The sequence below is a fragment of the Orbicella franksi genome, chromosome 12 (assembly GCF_964199315.1).
Source record: "Orbicella franksi chromosome 12, jaOrbFran1.1, whole genome shotgun sequence".
NCBI classification, from domain to species: domain Eukaryota; kingdom Metazoa; phylum Cnidaria; class Anthozoa; order Scleractinia; family Merulinidae; genus Orbicella; species Orbicella franksi.
The window spans coordinates 23,935,468-23,953,066 of NC_138156.1; the positions used below are offsets into that span (position 1 = coordinate 23,935,468).

Genomic DNA, 17,599 nt, shown 5'->3' on the forward strand with positions numbered 1-17,599 from the left:
GAGTGCAGAACATTTCTATTTCGTTGAGAAATTATACTGCTTGGCTGGTTGCCAAGCTCTCGGTAATTGTCTCTTCGGGCTTGTAACCTGCTCTGAGGCCCAAGCGCTTGAAAAATGTCTTCTTGCACCTCGGTTTCTTCTATTAAACGCTTCAATAGCAGGAATTGCGGAAAAATGTCTTTCTTCCCTTTTGGACGGACCAAACTGGTTAAGTGGCTTAGGAACCGAGGAATGCTCTAAACGTGCTTGACCGTTGAGCGGAGATTTCGTACCGGAGGAATACTCGTTAATTCTGTTAGCTAGTCCTCTAATGTCATAAAAATATGGCATTTCGTTCACACTTCGGTAAGTAACCCCAACGATGTTGAAGTTAACTCCTCCGGGCTGTGTTGCGGTGTTTTTCGTTTCATCTCGTTCGTTGTGGTACTGGTTATAGTTCAGCTCGACAGCTGGTCTACTGGACGCCGGATATTCTTTACCAACAAAACGTCCAGTTTTGTTATAGCTGATGTCCTTGTCAGAGCCAAGAGCTCGGGGCATTGTTAGTGAACGTCTCGCTGGTAGGGGCCTTGCGAAAGCGTCGTTCTCTAGTCTGTTTACAGAGTCTTTAGATGGCTGTAAATGCCTCGAACCCTGTTTAAAGTAGCTATCTACTGAATTCCGCGCAGAAATATCTCGGAAGTGTCGTGCAGGCATCTGACTTCTGTGTAAATGATTGTCCTTTTGGTGACTTGGTGTCGGTGTTTTCAAAATTGACTTGTATGGACCGCGGTTTGTTGCTTGTCCTGAACTGACAATTCTGCCTGAATGTGCTTGCGGACTTCGTTGGTCTTTGTTCGCATACAAAGAAGCCTTACTAGAAAACGTTTCTAAACTTGGTCGTCGACTCGGTGTGAGCGTTCCGTTCGCAACAGCGTTTCTGGTCAATATAACACTCCTTCGCAAATCCACATCGCTTTCCTCACCAGCGGGAATATTAATAACCCAAGCTTCATCTTTGAATGATACACGCTTTCGAAGTTTTTGCGGTTCAAACAAACGACGATTTCCTAATTCCAAAACTGATGCCGACCCTTCCATGGCTGTGCTAGAATCCTCCTCGTGCATTTGTTTAAGTCAGAGATTAACAAGCAAGTTACGAATCTGTTGGAAAGAAATGCATTCTTTGGCAGGAATGACAAATATATAGTAGAAATAAAGCTTTTGTGTACTCTACAAAATCCAAAACAAAGTGCTAATTACGCCACGCATCGCCTATGAATGCTAATGTTTGTTTGAACTAATGGAGCGGATCGAACCAATAAAATGATTATATTAATCCTGGAAAACAATTCTGCTGTCGCTCTGTCGGGCGTAACGACATCAAATGACCGCTTGATTAATTTGGTTAATTTGTTTTGACATCGACTTCTCGCTAACAACGTTTTGGGTTTCCAACATTGGATGTTAACAATTCGTAAGCGCAGAGACAAGCGGTACATCCGTTTTCTTTTAACGAATTATACTAACTTGGCAAAAAATCGAAGGACAAGTTTTGGGAAAACAAAAAGCGTCTTACACCCCAAACTACTGCTTTATACTGGTGAATTTTCATTTGCACTACATCAAACGTGCTATGTAAACAAAATAAGAGTAGATCAAAGGTGTTTGATGGGTTTGGCCATGTAACGGGTGGCAAGAAAAGCTAAGCCAAGCCGCCCAATGAGGGGGTTTAGCTTTGGTAGCTGATTGGCTAAGACATCTTTTTGCTGATTGGCTAAAAGCACCTTGCGACAGTTAACAAAACAACTGGAAAAGTTCAAGGGGATTTTTAGGATGGTGGAAGCGAACCAGATAGTCATTAGCTGATAAGAAAAGCAGTTCCAGCCACAATAAGCATCACAAAACCAATTATCAACGGCTTCACCTGCTAATTGACATGTCCATTCTTCCTCCAAAAGGAAGAAATCTTTTGGCAAAAATGACGCTCAGTGGGGGACAGAAAACGACTCGTCCAAACGCCAGCTGAGAAGTCAATAATTCGTCTACGAACTAGTCACTACGAAGGTCTAATTTTAAGGTCTAATAATCATACTTGTGATTAACAAATCGGACTCCCGCCGATTTTGTTAATCACTTGTATATTTACAGACCGAATTGGACTCCATTCAGTCCTATTACCATTAAAAAGTTTCACTTTGTCTTTCTATGTATACTCCCATTGTTTGGTTTCCGTTCACTGCATTTCCTAAATTGTAAAACGGGGGCTGCCACCTATTAGTGGAAACATTTCGATCTAAAAAAGAAAAAAAAATTCAAGGAACTCTTTCGACAGAAACGAAATCGAAACATATTTTTCGTTGTTGGCTGTAAACACTCTTTTCAGTTACCACAATTAACTGTAAGACACTAAAAGTTCCGAAAAGAGATCTTTATTGACAGTTCGGTTGAGTGACAGATATTTTCTTGAACTTTAATCTCTTAGGCAAAAATTAACTTCAGCAAAAGCCAAGTGACTATTAGTGTCATTTACACAGCACTGCAAAATGAACACAGAGTCAACATCAGGACTGTTAATCTCACAGGATCAAACAAATTAGACAGGTATTGGGCAGACAAAATCATAAACGCAGAAAGACGGGTGCCAGTTCTTAGTTTCTGTTAATACAAGATCAGCTTATCAATAAAATGGCTCAATCGGGCATAAAAGGTGCCAGGACGTGTTCTCTGAGTTCAGTTCCCCAGTGAGTCAATTGGTCCTATAACAACACAAGAGAAAAACAGCTCAGTAAGAACACTACCCTCCTTCCCTCCCTCAATCACACCATTCCCTGCTAGCCTAGATTACGAGTAGTTCCTCTTTCGCTAAGTTCGTCGTGTGTGTCGCGCGAAATCCAGGGGCGCGCGGCCATTTTTTTCTCGCGGTTTTCTTTCGCGTCACGCACGACGGATTATGCGAAACAGGGACTACTCGTAGTCTACTAATAGCCAATTTCGGTAAACATTACTTGCAAAAAATTTCGGACGTTTAATTTTGGGACACTTTTTATCTGATTTTGGACAAAAATATCGGATTCTAATGAAACAAAGCTTAAAGCAAATTTATACCTACAAAAATCCAATTAGACACAAGCAACATCTGTAAAAATTATAGTTTGCTGTGTTTGAGGAACTTGTCTTAGTTTGTTTAATAACTGTGGGTTGACATATCAACAGGTTTCTAGCCATTGGGCAGACGCCCACAGTTAAAAGCAGATGTACATGTGCATTGCCGCATTGAAAGTAGTTTTTTGAGCCAAGTCATACGAGCCAGGTGGCCCATCAGGACGGAGCTTATCCCAGTTTCCGTGGCATGAAGCAACTAAGAGTATTTCTACTCCCCCTGGATGCGATGCTAGTTAGCATATCTGGAAATCTTCAAATAGCTGATGTCAAAACTGAAGAATTTTTAGGAGGGCGGTGCTCTCACGCCCTTTAGAAAGGTTTGGGTGCCCACTTTTCAATTCCTGGCTAAAAGCCTGCATATTTGCACACACACAGCAAATTCAAAGCCTAGTATGTGCCTATCCTTTCTGCCAAAGAAATGAAAATACAGATTTCTCTCCTCACTTGTGGTATATGAAGACAGATACTTGATATCTTGAACACTGCAACTTTACTCTTTTCAGCCTGAAAATAATAATCAGTAAACAACAGTTATGGTACTCCTCATACATATAAACTATATTTTTGTGTATGAGCCTACACACCATATTTATATACAGCAACTCAATGTTTTGAGCTTCTTGGGTCTAGAAAAAATTTATGACTACAGTCGAATGTCCCGTAAGTGACCAACCAAAATGTCAAGCCAAGGTGGTTGCTTAGAGGAGATGGTTGCTTGCGAGAGCTTACACCATATTGAGTCAAAATTTTGCCTCATTATCATATGACAACTGTAGAGACTTGTGCCATGTGCCAATGCCCATCTAAAAACTTTTAGTAGCCACAAAAATATTTAAGCTTTCCAAATTATTTATTCAGAGTATCATGGTTTGCTTCTGATAAACTACAATGCCTTATTATCCAATTTCCGCTCTATTATCTGGCAAGTGGTCATTTTCGGGAGGTAAAAAAAACAAAAGAAAAATTCAAACTTTTAGCTCTAAAAGTGGTCATGGTCGTTAATGAGAGGTGGTCGCTTACAAGATGTTCCAAATACATCTATAGTGGTTTGACTTGGAAACTTTTGGTACTTTGGAAAAATGGTCGCTGAGGAGAGGGGTTCACTTACGAGAGGTGGTCGCAACTGGAGGTTGGAGTGTATTACCTAAATTTTAACAACATAACAAATAAATTTATTTCCAACCTCTTAACTTGTGTATTCATTTTTCTATAAAGCAGAGAAGGGACTACCCTGAAAATTTACCTATAGATTTTTACTTTTAATAAAGGTGCCTATCTATCTATACTGATATGTGAAGCAAACATTTGAGATCAAGAATAGAGCTGTTTTTATAGGAAAAAAAACGAAAGACAAACTGTTTCAGTTAAAATATAACTTAGAAGAGTTCCAATAAAGCTTTTACCTGTAACTGATGTTTGTTGACAAAGAAGAACAGTGATTGTGAAGGATTGTTGATGATCAAACCAGTGTGCTCTTTTCTACTTAGAAGTCTCAGCAATTGCTTCTCATAGTCACAAGGTTCAAATTCAAACTTGCCCTGAATGGAGAAAGGCAACTGTCAGTTTCTTTGAAATGCAGCAAGGAAACATATATTAACACAATGTATAATGTATTTACCAGGTCTGAAAATGACCATGTAAATACTAGGTCTCATGTTACATGGTATGGTATGCCATTGTCTTGATAATAATAATAACAATAACAAATTAATATTTTAAGAGGAGGCCTCCAATCACCTAGAGGTGGTTTTCAGGAGGGTGCTCTAAAATATACATTAAATGTCTAAAATACAGAAGTAATAAAAGCTAAAACCTTAAAACTAAAACTAAGGTTTAAAACTAGAACTAGGATCAACTTATGTAGCCATCCATGTCACTGTAAAGGCTCTTTGTTCATATCTGTTCAGTCTAGCTTTGTGAGTTGCCAGAAGTTGTTGACAAGAAGATCATCAGACCAGTGAAGAGTACTACACTAGATGAACAGAAATGTTCCTGAAGTTTTGGCCGAGTCATGAGACAGATCATTGACTTTTTTTCCTATACTAACAACTTACTAACAGAGAGTAATGTCTTTATGGGAAAATCTCAAACCGAGATTTTGCCTTATTGACCGAGTGATAGCGAGGCCAATATGGCAAGGCCAAGGTTTGATGTTTAACCATAAAGACCGAACAATCAGGGTTAATAAGCTTTTTATTATATGACTTTTTGCCTTGCTTTTGCAAGCCCATAATTGGCCCATGGGCATTACGAGCAAATAATGCCCTAGAATAAGCCAATTAAAGCGAGCATTATATCGGCTACAAACACAAGCCATATAATAAAGCTAATTAATAAAACTATTGAAATATGTTTAGAGGCAAGTCACCTGAATGAGTCTAAATTCAGACTTTTCGTTCCCCTTCCATCGTGAAAACAGCAGACAGACAATCCTATCAATGTCACTCCGAGGCCACAGAAAGAAATCAATTTCTTGCACACATCCAATCACATCCTAAGGAATGATCAAAATATTAATGAAAACTGGCATGTTGGGTATGCAAAAAATAGAGCAGTGTGCAAAATATCTAATTTACAACACCCTTGGATCTCAAAAACAACAATGGGCCAGACTTCAGAATACCCGGTTACTTATTTACATCTCATCGAATCACAGAAGTACCTATTGTGCTATGCTTCGTTCTACAAAAGGTTTTGATGCATGTAAAAGAGGTGGTCCAAAGTGGCCCTGCATTCTGTAGTTGCTCCCAGCAATGAGTGGTCTCTTAAAATCAAGGGAATAGATATAATCGAATGAAAATATCTTAATGTAAGATCTACAAGGAGTAGAGACATTTGTGAAGGTTCAGACATGTTACATACTTTTCTCAAACACTGATATCTAGGAGCATGAAGCTGAACAATGTCCTTTGCCAACAACTGCCGTGAGCTTTCAAGTGAATATACCTCTTCCTTGAAAAAAAAAGAAAACAATAAATTAACAATGCCCACAGGTTAACATGTTTGATATGTACGTATAAAATACATAGTGGAGTCCCCATTTTTCGAACATTCAAGTGAAACGAAATTGGTTTGAAAAATCGGGTAGTTTGAGAATTTGGGGGTAAAATTACAGTGTTCGACTGAGGAGAGGGAACGACTTTTGGTTCAAGTTATCGGCAGGTTTGAAAAATTGAGGGATTCCACCGTATATATAATATCATTATCTTTCTATGATCACTCTGAAGACATTTGGTTTACAGTTTTCCTGTCATATCAAGACAAAAAGCCATGTTTTAGAAGACAACACACTGCTTGACATTGGTCGTCAACCAGGAAAAAAGACATGCCTACCGTGCTCTCACACTTGGTCAGGAAGGAAATTATCATCCTGTCAGTTGGCCGTGTGAGTCTTTATCCTTTCGTGGTTTGAATATAGCAAGTGCAATCAAACACACTTGTTAATTACTAACTTGAATGTTATCAACATTATCATCTGATTACCTGCACTCCTTTCAAGATACTGTCTTCATAGTTGTTGGTCATCACAGGAATCACTTCTGCCATTTCAAACAGGGCTGACTTCTTCTCCTGTGTTAAACAAATGGAATGTGTTAAATCTCAAGTGTTCCACAACAATAGTCAACCTTGTTCCCAGGGCTCCCTGGAGCAAGAATGGAGAGACCCTAGTTGAGTTTTGTCACGTCTCAAGTGCCAACACTTGTAAGTAATTGGTGTTTCTATTGCTGTTGTTATTGCAGAGGCTAAAGCTCATCATTTACCAAAAAAAATGGCAAAATTGCCTTCTTTTTTTCGTTAAAAACGTTCGTCAAATCAGTGCAAAACAATCCCTTTCCAGCAAAATTTGCCCAATAAAATTCTCACAAAATCAGAGGTTTTTTACATATCGTTTTTCAGTGAAATTTGCCCAAAAATTCCCACGAATTTCCTGCAAAACTGGCTGTTTTTTCTGCAAATTTGTCTCAGAAACCCTGATTACTATGTATTACAATACACCAGAACAAAGGAAAAACCAAATTCTATCTAATCACGGGTGAAATAGAACCATGATATATATTTTTACCTTCTGTACCCTATTACATTGTAAGTTGGCCACAAGCTTGACTGGGATAGATTGCCACATATTGCCAGTTGCAGGCAGTGAATATGTTGCAGGTATGCCAGAAACATTTGTGGTGAAAGCCCATTTTAGGGAGCAACAGTGTATGAATGTATTTGAGAACCAGGCTTATAAGATTTTGGGTTGACAATAAATTATAAATAAAGATTAAAATTATAGTCTGGATCAGCATTTTAATTTAATCACGGGTAAATAACTTAGTCTTGGAAATGTAAATGATACACACAGAACAATAACAAGTTATTGCAAAAGTCTTGTTTTAAGAAAAAATAAATAACTTGCTGAAAAAATTGCTTCTAGTAAGTCGGTCACTCGTTAGAACGTTTCTGGCTTACCTTATCTTTGAAAACAACAGCAATGTACATTTTAAAGTCAAATTGATCCGCCAACGATTCTCGCTTTCGTCGTAACTGCGACCGCAAACGGCTGAGAGTTGCTGATTTTCTGGAGGCAGGATCGGCCATTTGAGACTTACAGTCTGTCCAGCTTTTTAAACGAAAACTAAAACTTACGGTTGAAATTTGTTAAAAAATTCGTGTTAGCTGGACGCACAGTTGATGATTCACTGGCTGTTCTCGCGAGAAAAACTACAACGTTCCGACCTAAAATCCTTAAGGGCTATTTTATACAATCTAAAATTTTCATTTTCGGCATTTTGATGGTCCCTACAGCGCCTGGATTTGCTAAAATTCATGAAAAGTTAGGTTGTTATCCACCGTTCGCTCTTCGTTCTATGAGACGGAAAGATGGCGTCCAATGACGTCATTAACCTCGTTTTGAGTTCACATAGCTTGAATTCTTTACATTCCACAGCTCAATCAAAAATGGCGACAGACTTGTACAGGTTGATTGGTGTTGTTGTTAGCGCTTGTGTTTCTATCTTTCTTCTACTGGTGGTACAGGCGATTTTAGTTTTTAGAAAACTGAAGCCAAAGTCAAGTCGGAAGGGTCGCAATGGAACGGTTGTCCTTCATCAAATGCCACCAAATAACAGAGTTTTAAATGTCTCTCCACCGTGTCTCAAGTTAGAAGCGTACTTAAGAATGAACAATATCCCTTATGAGAGCGAGTACAGTTTCAATATGTCGAGTAAAGGGAAAGTTCCATGGATAGAATACAATGGAAAGTCCGTTGCTGATTCTAACTTTATAATCCGTTTCCTCAACGAAGAATTTCAATTTGACCCAGATGCCCATTTGAGTGTTGTGGAAAAAGCTATTGCACACTCGATGCTGGTCACACTCGAGGAGAATACTTACTGGTACGAAGTTTAACAATATTATATCAGTTTCATTTTATAGTAAGTTTGATTACTATGGATGTGTTTAGCAGCTCTCTCTTTAGTATCAGCTATCTGCAGTCTTGTCAATCTCCACATTTTATATTGATTTAGCGCATTTCCCCCGCTTCCCTATCATCACTGCACTGCAGGAGCTGTGACACTCTTAGCATTGGCGGATCTAGGGGAGGGGCCCGGGGCCCTGGGCCCCCCTTATTTTGCAAAAAAAAAAAAAGAAAAGAAAATCACAGAAGGAAGAAAAGCCGGCAGGGCCAGCAAAACAAACCGTCCCCACACCAGCCCCGCCCCCTCTTAGCTCAAGGTCTGGATCTACCACTGTTTTAGTTGATGTTGTCAAAAATGCAGAAACCATAAGTTTATTTGGAGCAATCTGTTGAGCGTGAAGTTCAAAGAGGGAATTGTTGCCAACTACTATAAGTATTTAGTGCCAAATGGAGAAGGACATGGTCACCAGAAAAAAAAATTCAATGTCACTTAAGCCCACACTTTTTTATTTGTACAGGAACATAATCATTGGTAATCAAAAACATTCTCTCATTCTCTGGCACAAAAGCTTTTCTCAGAACCTAGGTAAAATGGTCTGCTTTGACAAACGTACTATTTATTTATTATAGAGCGGTTTTCAATTTAGTGTCATAAAACCAAAACCAAAACCAAAACCAAAGTAATTGTTTAATTACTTTTGACACTCAACTGAAAACCGCTCCAAAAAAGTAATCCTGTGTTTAATTTCAAACAGGACACTAATATATCACAGCTTTGTGGCTGATCTCATGGATACAAGAAGAATGTCACCCTTGCTTGGAGTGATGCCCATTCCATTGAAACATATCGTGTCTTGGTTTGTATCTTACCACATGGGTCGGTCCCTGTGGAGTCATGGAATAGGACGGCACTCTAGACAAGAAATTTACAGCATTGCAGAGAAAGACTTGAGGGCTGTGTCGCAGCTGTTAGGAAAGAAAAAGTTTGTGATGGGTAACAAGCCATGCCTTCTTGATGCTGCACTGTTTGGATTAGTTGCAGTGTTTCTCTGGAATATTCCACACAGTCCACAGGCTAAATTGATTCGATCACAGTTAAAGAACTTAGAGGCACACTGCTATGCTATAAAAGAAGATTACTTTCCAGATTGGGATCATTTAATACTTAAACATAAACAGTCTCCTTAAATACACCTAATATGAATCAAATTTACCTACAGTTATGATAATCATATTTAATAATACGTCTTAAACCATAAAGTAATCATTTCTGCTAGTCTTGCATATAGAATTGCTGAAATAATGAAATATTAATTTTATCATACACCAATCAGTTAATAGACAGAAAACTTGACCTGGTTATCAGACTAAGAATTAGTCATTTTTGCACACATTAGCAACACCAGAACTCCAGAAAATACTATGCCCCTTATTACGCACAAAACTGTCTGATTTCAAACCTAACAGACTAACATTTTGCAAAGAAGTCTAGGGGCTTATAAACAATTTAAAAAGTAGGAATCATTTAACTGTGTATTGTACACATTGATAAAATACAACTGTATGTTTATTTTTGTATTAAAATATCTTAGCTGTTTAACAGTCCAGGGGCAGATCTAGGGGAAGAGTGCAGGGGGTGCACACCCCTTTCTGAGATGAAGCCTTCTTCTTTGTATTCACTTTTAAAATTTGTTTACCTCACCAGTCAGTTACTACTTTCCTTAGTGGTGCAGCCCCTCCTAAGAAAAATCCTGGATCTGCTGCTGCAGTCTGCCCTATCTACTATACTCTATGCTGTGTTCTTGGGAAAGACACTTGACTCTCTCAGTGCGCCTCTCTACACAGTTCAGCTGTAATTCAGTTGAAAGGAAGCATTATGCTACCCACGACATAGATCATTATTCAATGCATTGCATAATTTGCTTTCTTAACAAGAACCCAATAAACAGCAATTGATCTGGTGGATAATCTTATCAACCTACTGGGAATTAATGGGAATTAATCCTGCAATGGAATAGCATTCCATCCAGGGGATAAGGGGGGGGGGGGGGGCGGAGAAATACTATTAGTTACCTTTATATGGTAACCAGGGTTGAGTCTAACATTTGATTACAGCCTGGAGGCAGGGGGGGGGGGGTGGGTGTCCCTTATATGGGCTATATAGATATGTGCAGCCCCAAAGGGTATGTTTTTTCAGCTGTTTTGGTCATAAATAGGGTATCCATTTTCGTCATAAATAGGGTATGTTTTTTGCACTCTTGTCTTGAACTGTGTATGTTTTTTAGAAGAAGCTACTTTTTCATCATTATCGATAAGACCACCAACAAAAGCCCATCATAAACTATGGCAGCAAAGCTGCCATGTTCTTCCTTGTGCCCTGGGAGGAAATTCGTGAGCGGCGAACCTGCGGCTTTACTGCTTGTGTTCATGGTTTCGCCGCCAAAACAAAAGCACTCGAGAGTGAAATCCCGCCAGCTACACATGCTATTTTTACCTCTAATAAGTGGCCAACCCCTTTCAAGCAGCCACAATCAATTTCCCTGAGGGTGGCCATTTAATAGGGGTTGAACTGTACCAGTGCACCATTTTTGTAGACTTGCCCCAGTTGTCTCAAAGGTCCATTGAATATTAACAATGGAAGCATGAGCACGAGGGGTTTCATCCAGGTTTCCTTGGCCATGGCTATCATACATTCAGCACTTCTCAAGAGACAACTGAAGGGGAGTCAGCCTCTTTCTTAAATCTTGGGTTCAAGCCAGACCACAATTAAGATGCCTGATATTCCTCTATTCTATAGACATTGCAAGTGTCTTAGTTATTACATTTATTATTGTCAAGAAGGGGAAGGGGTAAGTGGTGAGGCAGTACAAACACTGCAAGGCACCGAACTGCATTGGTCGCTCTCATAAGCTGGCTTGGGTTCTGGCAAATCTTTTCGAGGGGTGTTATCCTCATCCATATTCTCTCTCAAAATACAGCACACTTTCCTTCCTTGAAATTCATGTCTGGCCTTCAAGAGCACGTAACCTCTACTCTTGCCTGTTGCACTATCCAGTGGTAACATTGATTGAAACAGCAGCTCAACTGGGACCCAATATGGCGGATACTTAAACCTTGCTGTATCAAACAGCAACACGGAGCTCGTTTCCTTGTCCATTGCAGCAATGGGACTAAAGTGACCATCCCCAGTTTGTCCAAGAGTTTTCCGTGAATAAGATATGGCCATAATCTCTTCTGGATTTTCTTCGTCCAAATTTTCACCTTTTTCCTGTCTATCTCCAGTACAAACTCGCTCTAAGGTTTGCACAAACTTTTCAAATTGTTCTTTAGCGTCAGAAGGTCGCACAAGGAAAGCAGAAGCCCCATTACACTCTGCTAAACAAACAAATTCTTCCAAAGTTATTCCAGATTTCTTCACATCATCTAAAGGACGACAGCAGTCTAGAAGTTCCTCTGAATACCACCGCCAAATAGTTCTCCAAATGCGCTGAGGATCAATCCGTAACGCGTTTAAAATGATGGCTAGTGTACTAACACCGCAGTATGCAGGTTCAGCTTGTGTATTAAAACATGAGGACAAAGAGAGGTATGGAACAGCATAGCCAGTTTGAAGAGCACGACACAAGCGAGTTTTGGATTCTGCAGACCGATAATCAATCAGGTTTTGTGGCAGAGAACGACCATAAAACGTCTTTGAGAGACTCGCACAATCCGCCGACATCTTTACCACCGTGCTCATCAAGAGCATATCCCATAATATCTTTGGGCCGTCACGCAATCTTTCCAGAGGAAGGGTCGGGGTGGAGGGTGGGGGGTTAATTGGACTTCAAGAGCGCACGGACTGCGGACTGAGGGGATTCGCGGATTTCTAAAATACCGTAGATCGTGGATCAGCTGTGCATTTTAGCCCTGATTCCGGACTCTACTCGTCTTGAAGTTCGGATCATGGATCGTAAACCAAGTTAACATTACCTGTAAGGTTAGCTTTGTCTTAGAAACATGTCAGACTGCATTTTGCATTATTCATAATTTAGTGTAGACATCTTAGTCTTCTCAGTTTTTTGTTTTGTATTAGTCTGTGTCCCCTTATTGGAGTTCTCCCAGGCTACATGGTTTGACACTTAAAGTTTAAAGCTTTAAGTTTTATTGTCATTATTAATTCCGGACAGAAGCATATCACCTAGATTGTTAATATGCTTCTGGTTCGGATTATAGATCTGTGATAGGCTTTGGCCGGCACGTTAGTCAGTTTGATACACTTGGTTTCTTTATTCGGACGAAACGCAGTTAATTAAATTCGGGTTTGAAATTGCTATTGGAATTGTGTAATCCTTATCGAGTATGTTGAATTCTTGAATTGCGTACCCTATTTCAGGCCAATATGGCTAAAAAAAAACATGGCTTTTGGTGCCTCACGTACTCTTGTACGCACATAACCCCATGGGGGGAGGGAAAAACAAACTTCTAACATGCTACGCCACAGAAAGCTTTCAAATAATGTAGTTCCATATTTGAACGAAAAGATGTCCGTCCTTAAAAACGCTCTGTATTTGGTTACAAGATCAGAAAGCCCAAAATACAAATCTTCAGAATACAGGAAATACTGCATTGGGCAATTTTTGCGGTCGCATAGGGAAATATCGCCCTTTCTGGATCTGCGCAGTTACTGAGAATTGCGCTACGAAATAAACTACCACACATCCAGTCTAATGAAACAGATCTTTAATGGCGAATTTTTTAAAAGTATAGTAGTTTAACTGATATCTGTGATGATAAACCGCTTGTCTAGTACTCGTCTCCTTCGTCCTCCTCGCCTTCAGCATCAACTGAATCCACGCCAACTTCCTCGTAATCCTTCTCCAATGCAGCCAAATCTTCACGAGCCTCAGAGAACTCTCCTTCCTCCATACCCTCACCCACGTACCAGTGGACAAAAGCACGCTTGGCGTACATCAGATCAAACTTGTGATCCAGACGGGCCCAGGCCTCAGCAATAGCTGTGGTGTTACTCAACATACACACAGCACGCTGAACCTTGGCCAAGTCACCGCCAGGAACAACAGTGGGAGGCTGGTAGTTGATTCCAACCTAAAAAAACGCAAATTATTAAATTTTTAAACAGTATGAATTGATGTCCAGAGTTGAACACTAATCTATACAGTACATTCCCAAATGATCGTATGTCTGACAACTAAATAACACGTGGGGAATGCGAGGAACTGAGGAGAACATAGTTAGGGTTAATTATACTTCACGCAGACTTTGCAACCAACCTTGAAGCCAGTTGGACACCAGTCCACAAATTGAATGGTCCTCTTGGTCTTGATTGTTGCAATAGCTGCATTCACATCCTTGGGCACCACATCACCACGGTACAGCAGACAGCAGGCCATGTATTTGCCGTGACGTGGGTCACATTTAACCATCTGATTGGCTGGCTCAAAGCAAGCATTGGTGATTTCAGCAACACTCAACTGCTCGTGGTAAGCTTTCTCAGCAGAGATAACAGGAGCATAGGTGGCCAGAGGGAAGTGAATACGTGGGTATGGCACCAAGTTTGTCTACAAAAATAAAATTTATGGAAATAAAGGCTAAGTTTGCACATATTATGCGAGATAATTGTTTAACACTGACTATTTTTTTAATGTTTCATTCAAGACGTTTCGGCTGGTGCTTGAGCCTTCATCAGTGGAAACACAGTGTTAGCTCCTGGCTACCACCACTCTATTTTTGCACAAATTATGTTACTTTACAAGTGTACGGAACTGACGATGCACGTTTGACTAGGTCAAAAAGAAATCTTATCTAGGCCGCAAAGATATTCAGTATCAGCAAATCACTAGAGCAACAAAATAAGTATCAGTGGTCTCAAAATAAGAGACGGTAGTCTAGGCGACTGACATTAGATTCGGTGAATAATTTGCTTATGAATTTAACAAAATTATCACCTAATGTTACTGAAAACAACCTGAAACTCAGTCAAGTCAACATTCAGGGCGCCATCAAAACGGAGTGATGAAGTGATGGAGGACACAATCTGACCAATCAGTCTGTTCAGGTTGGTGTAGGTTGGCCTCTCAATGTCCAAGTTGCGACGGCAGATGTCATAGATGGCCTCATTGTCCACCATGAAGGCACAGTCAGAGTGTTCCAAGGTGGTATGAGTGGTCAAAATGGAGTTGTAAGGCTCCACAACCGCTGTTGCAATTTGTGGCGCTGGGTAGATTGAAAATTCCAGCTTAGATTTCTTTCCATAGTCAACAGACAGACGCTCCATAAGCAGAGATGTGAATCCAGAGCCAGTACCTCCACCAAAGGAATGGAAGATGAGAAAACCTTGCAAACCTGTGCACTGGTCAGCCTGTGCAGAGAAAGTGTCAGACCATTAAAACAAAAACAAAACAGCAGCCCTCCTCAAGAAATGTAGTTTTACCAGCTGGTTAATGGCTTACCAATTTTCTAATTCTGTCCAAAACAAGATCAATCATCTCCTTTCCAACAGTGTAGTGCCCGCGAGCATAGTTGTTAGCGGCATCCTCTTTGCCAGTTAACAGTTGTTCTGGGTGAAACAGTTGGCGGTAGGTACCGGTGCGAACCTCATCTGAAACAGCCAATGGTCGTTTAGTTATTTTTCGGACGAACTACAGCGAGGCAGATTATATAATTTTAGATTCAGACCTTATCCACACTGAACAGTGTTTCTAAATGTATTGGCTTGCAATGAAAGCAATGAGAATATTTGATTGTGTGAGGGATAGAAGAAAACGGATCAACGAAAGTGCATTAATGCCACCCTCTGTTAGGCGTTTCACTGTCAGAAGCACGTACGAAACAAGACTCCTCCGTGTGCCCTCGTCCCCAGACTACACCGGCTAAGAGACTCTGATATAATTAACCAATCTGAGCTCTACAATCACACGTCAAGCGAAACATTTAAACAATAGAGACGATCACGGATTGTTATTTACAATCAATGAAATGAAAAATTAGACTATAGAATTGAAAATTGAAATGAATTTATAATTTAGTTGTTGAGTACTTGTTATTGGTTTACAGGCGTGGCACGTATAGAAAGATCGATTGCGTTTAATCATTTCGCGTAATTTCTCGTTTTGCTTCAGGGTTGTGGAAATTCAGCATACATTTTTCAAACGTAATCATTGTGGTTTATGTCCTCGTTAACAGTTATGAACTATATTGCTGAGAATTATGATTTTAACTGTTTTGGTTTCGACGGGTGCAGTCTAACAAATTTTATGACTAAAGGAGCCCAAGATAAATCTCGCCACCAGCCGACCTTTGCCTTAAACAATAACTTAAATAAAATTTTAGCCTGTACCCTGTATACATGTAAATAACTACTAAATTTGTTCTGTTGTTGACAAGGATGACGGAAAGACTTCACCAGCGTAAGCCAAAACTATCCGCAAATAATAGGAACCCATCATTCCATTGAAAATTGCTATTTCCTTCAATATTCGATGCCCAATATTTTGTTTTCAGCAAGCAACATAAATTATATTCGACACGAAGAATTCGCCAACTCATGCATAGCAAAACTTTTAAATCCAGCTATGTCTAAAATATTTCTTTTCGTGTCGTCTCGGTAAGAATATTGCTTTGTTCACGTTTTACGAAAGTGTGCACTAGCGACGTGTTTTGGTTTTTAAAAAGGTTCGCGTGCCACTGCCATCACCTTATACCCTGTCGTTCTAATATAATGCCACGTTGCCACGGAAAACAATATTGATGGTTCCAGACTATTCCTTTAAAAATGCATATGAATACCGCCACGATGAGAACAAATATTTTGTAATCGAACTATTATCGATTTATTTTCATGATACGAACACAATAATTATTTTCCCAATTCGCCAGCATAATTATGCTTTTTCACTCACCGACAACTGTTGGTTCTAAATCAACGAACACGGCGCGAGGAACGTGTTTTCCTGCTCCAGTCTCGCTGAAAAACGTGTTAAAGGAATCGTCTCCTCCGCCGATAGTCTTGTCGCTCGGCATTTGGCCATCAGGCTGAATTCCATGCTCCAGGCAGTACAACTCCCAACAAGCGTTTCCAATCTGAACTCCGGCTTGGCCAACGTGGACTGAAATACATTCACGCTGTTATGAAGTTAACAAAGTGTTGAGTCAATATAATAAAAATGCAAAAATTGTTCTCTCGGTAAACATTGGAGTAGAAAAAGTTTGAAATAAATCATCTTAGAAGTATTATTCACGGTGTGATAAAGCGCTACTTCGAAGAATCCGAGGTTTAAGTTAAATCATCTATAGCTCGTCGAAAATGATGAACACCACCTGCTCACTCAGAATTCATCTCTTATCCGAAACCTTTAAGCCGCGGTGTGATCACGAAAATAAAGTGCTGTTAAACTTACCATTTTGAAATGTTGTAGATTTTAAAAGCAAGTTCAAAAAGAAGTAATCGCCGAAAGTTAAATGATCCCTCCTTCGAAAAGCAACCAACGAACAGAGACAATTTGCAACTGACAGCTACCGAGTTATCAGACTCCGCGGGCGACGCGACCAATTTATTCGTCTTGCTCGAGTGACGTCAGGGTCACCTGGTGTAATACTTAACAAGTGGTTGTCAACTTGCCCCTGAGGGCTGTTCCCATGAGAACTTCTCTTCGTTTAAAATAGTATCAAGGCTAACAGAGGATATATTGCACAACCACAAAGCATTTTCAAATCAGTCAATTCGGTCGATATTCGAGTTTGACAGTAATCTTGGTGTCACAGCCGAAATCAAATAGCCCGATTCCTAAGTCTGCCGTTAATTTCTTTGGGCTCACTTACATCAGCTTATCCCGCGAGCGAGTCGCTTCGATCTTTCCTAGATAAGAAAGATCGACGCGGCTCTGCTCGCAAGGGGTTAACACCAGCTTTCACTGTAACCCTTCGAGATATCAAGTACCTTCATCAATTTACCGATAAATTCATAAATTCTCTTTCAGCTCCAACAGAGATCAGGGTGGGGCAACGGGTGAGGTCTACTCGGCTTTGGGATGCGTTCTTTTAACTTTCAGC

The 17,599-nt window shown here is 40.0% G+C and overlaps 5 protein-coding genes across 5 annotated transcripts; 1 reads left to right on the plus strand and 4 right to left on the minus strand.

Annotated features, from left to right (window-relative positions):
- Positions 1 to 9: 9 nt before the first annotated feature.
- Positions 10 to 2,302, minus strand: LOC145463689 (uncharacterized). The gene has a single exon (XM_081447466.1). The coding sequence runs from the start codon at positions 1,105 to 1,107 to the stop codon at positions 16 to 18; it is 1,092 nt and encodes a 363-aa protein (XP_081303592.1). The 5' UTR covers positions 1,108 to 2,302; the 3' UTR covers positions 10 to 15.
- A 99-nt stretch (positions 2,303 to 2,401) lies between these two features.
- LOC145463713 (uncharacterized protein C6orf62 homolog) lies at positions 2,402 to 7,984 on the minus strand. Its single transcript, XM_081447496.1, has 7 exons — positions 7,600 to 7,984; positions 6,628 to 6,714; positions 6,007 to 6,096; positions 5,513 to 5,638; positions 4,548 to 4,682; positions 3,589 to 3,648; positions 2,402 to 2,738 (listed from the first exon to the last, which is right to left on the minus strand). Exons 1-7 carry the CDS (start codon positions 7,726 to 7,728, stop codon positions 2,673 to 2,675), a joined length of 693 nt encoding a protein of 230 aa, XP_081303622.1. The 5' UTR covers positions 7,729 to 7,984; the 3' UTR covers positions 2,402 to 2,672.
- A 22-nt stretch (positions 7,985 to 8,006) lies between these two features.
- On the plus strand, positions 8,007 to 10,231 carry LOC145463702 (failed axon connections homolog). The gene is made up of 2 exons (XM_081447482.1): positions 8,007 to 8,525; positions 9,304 to 10,231. The coding sequence occupies exons 1-2, from the start codon at positions 8,011 to 8,013 to the stop codon at positions 9,734 to 9,736; spliced, it is 948 nt and encodes a 315-aa protein (XP_081303608.1). The 5' UTR covers positions 8,007 to 8,010; the 3' UTR covers positions 9,737 to 10,231.
- Positions 10,232 to 10,679: 448 nt separating this feature from the next.
- Positions 10,680 to 13,165, minus strand: LOC145463704 (uncharacterized). The gene has a single exon (XM_081447485.1). The coding sequence runs from the start codon at positions 12,294 to 12,296 to the stop codon at positions 11,382 to 11,384; it is 915 nt and encodes a 304-aa protein (XP_081303611.1). The 5' UTR covers positions 12,297 to 13,165; the 3' UTR covers positions 10,680 to 11,381.
- Positions 13,166 to 13,253: 88 nt separating this feature from the next.
- LOC145463681 (tubulin alpha-1D chain-like) lies at positions 13,254 to 17,087 on the minus strand. Its single transcript, XM_081447457.1, has 6 exons — positions 16,948 to 17,087; positions 16,450 to 16,672; positions 15,001 to 15,149; positions 14,517 to 14,909; positions 13,822 to 14,109; positions 13,254 to 13,636 (listed from the first exon to the last, which is right to left on the minus strand). The coding sequence occupies exons 1-6, from the start codon at positions 16,948 to 16,950 to the stop codon at positions 13,334 to 13,336; spliced, it is 1,359 nt and encodes a 452-aa protein (XP_081303583.1). The 5' UTR covers positions 16,951 to 17,087; the 3' UTR covers positions 13,254 to 13,333.
- Positions 17,088 to 17,599: the final 512 nt, after the last annotated feature.